General features: G+C 35.5%; 1 protein-coding gene across 1 annotated transcript; it reads right to left on the bottom strand.

Annotated features, from left to right (window-relative positions):
• Window positions 1–580: 580 nt before the first annotated feature.
• On the bottom strand, window positions 581–1,072 carry LOC111378182 (agamous-like MADS-box protein AGL36; the record flags this gene model as incomplete). The annotated part of the gene is made up of 1 exon (XM_023001348.1): window positions 581–1,072. A coding segment is annotated over one exon (492 nt), but the record flags the coding sequence as incomplete, so codon positions are not given.
• Window positions 1,073–1,076: the final 4 nt, after the last annotated feature.

Genomic DNA, 1,076 nt, shown 5'->3' with positions numbered 1-1,076 from the left:
ACAAAATCAAGAAGTCAACTACATGGAAATTATAGGAAATCAAAGTTTTGGCAAATAGGTAGAAATGAGAATAGTATGCCAGTCGCTTATAAGAATAATTACTATAGGTCTTGATGTACCTCTGGATTCTTGAAAGTTCAATACCATTTCCCAATTTAATGCCAAGTGAATGATAGCAAAAGACCAAGGACTCATGTTTTTACAATTTATTGGACGGAAATTTTATGTAGAGACCTAAGTGCTAAGTGTCACGGACACTAAAATATTCGACATGGTTGTGGCATACTCCATCGGAACTCAAGTGCTACAAAAAATTGAAGTTTTTGGATACCATATATTCTAAAATGATTTGACAAATGTAAAGCTGAAAAATTAACAAGAAAAAAGCAAAATATACAAGTTAAATGGAGATTTCGCTCAATCATATCTGAAATAAAAAAAATTTTCACATTAAACTTATAAAACAAGAAGCAAAAGTCTCGAAATTAATGATAAAAAAAACACGTAGAATTATGACTTTAAAATGTGTAAATGCATCATCAGACTTGGAAAAGGAAATATTTTGAATTCCAGGTGATCATCAAAGGAAGAAGGCATTAGACCACATTGTATTGTGATTATTCTCACAAAATGGCAGCATCATTTCATCTCCATGTCCAAAAGAATTCATTTGCTGATGATCACTGGGATTGTTCGTCCAATCTGTGAACCATTGTAGCCTTTCCATGGCATCCATTGTTAAATCCACCGTCGATTTCTGCTCCAGCATATACAAATTACCTGTTGGTATGTGTGGTGGCGGCGGTGCAAACTGCTGTGGAGGAGGTGGAGTAGTAGTTTTTTCGAGCTCATCAATTCTCTTGTTAATCTCTTTCAAGTTCTGATTGAGCAACCACCCAAGATCATTCAAATCTGGCATCATCAAATTCTGCAGCCCTTCACCCATCAAACACTGGTACATAATCCGAGTAATTTCCTTTTCTCTATTCTCCTTATGCTGCTTCTTAAGCTGCTCACTAGCTTTGGTGATTCTCTGCCTGATGAAACTCTCTTGATTCACCATTTTCTTGCTTTGT

This window comes from Olea europaea, unplaced genomic scaffold (genome assembly GCF_002742605.1).
Source record: "Olea europaea var. sylvestris unplaced genomic scaffold, O_europaea_v1 scaffold17806, whole genome shotgun sequence".
Lineage (NCBI taxonomy): Eukaryota > Viridiplantae > Streptophyta > Magnoliopsida > Lamiales > Oleaceae > Olea > Olea europaea.
The sequence above is the reverse complement of the archived record's forward strand: the minus strand, read 5'-3'. Positions and strand labels throughout refer to the sequence as shown.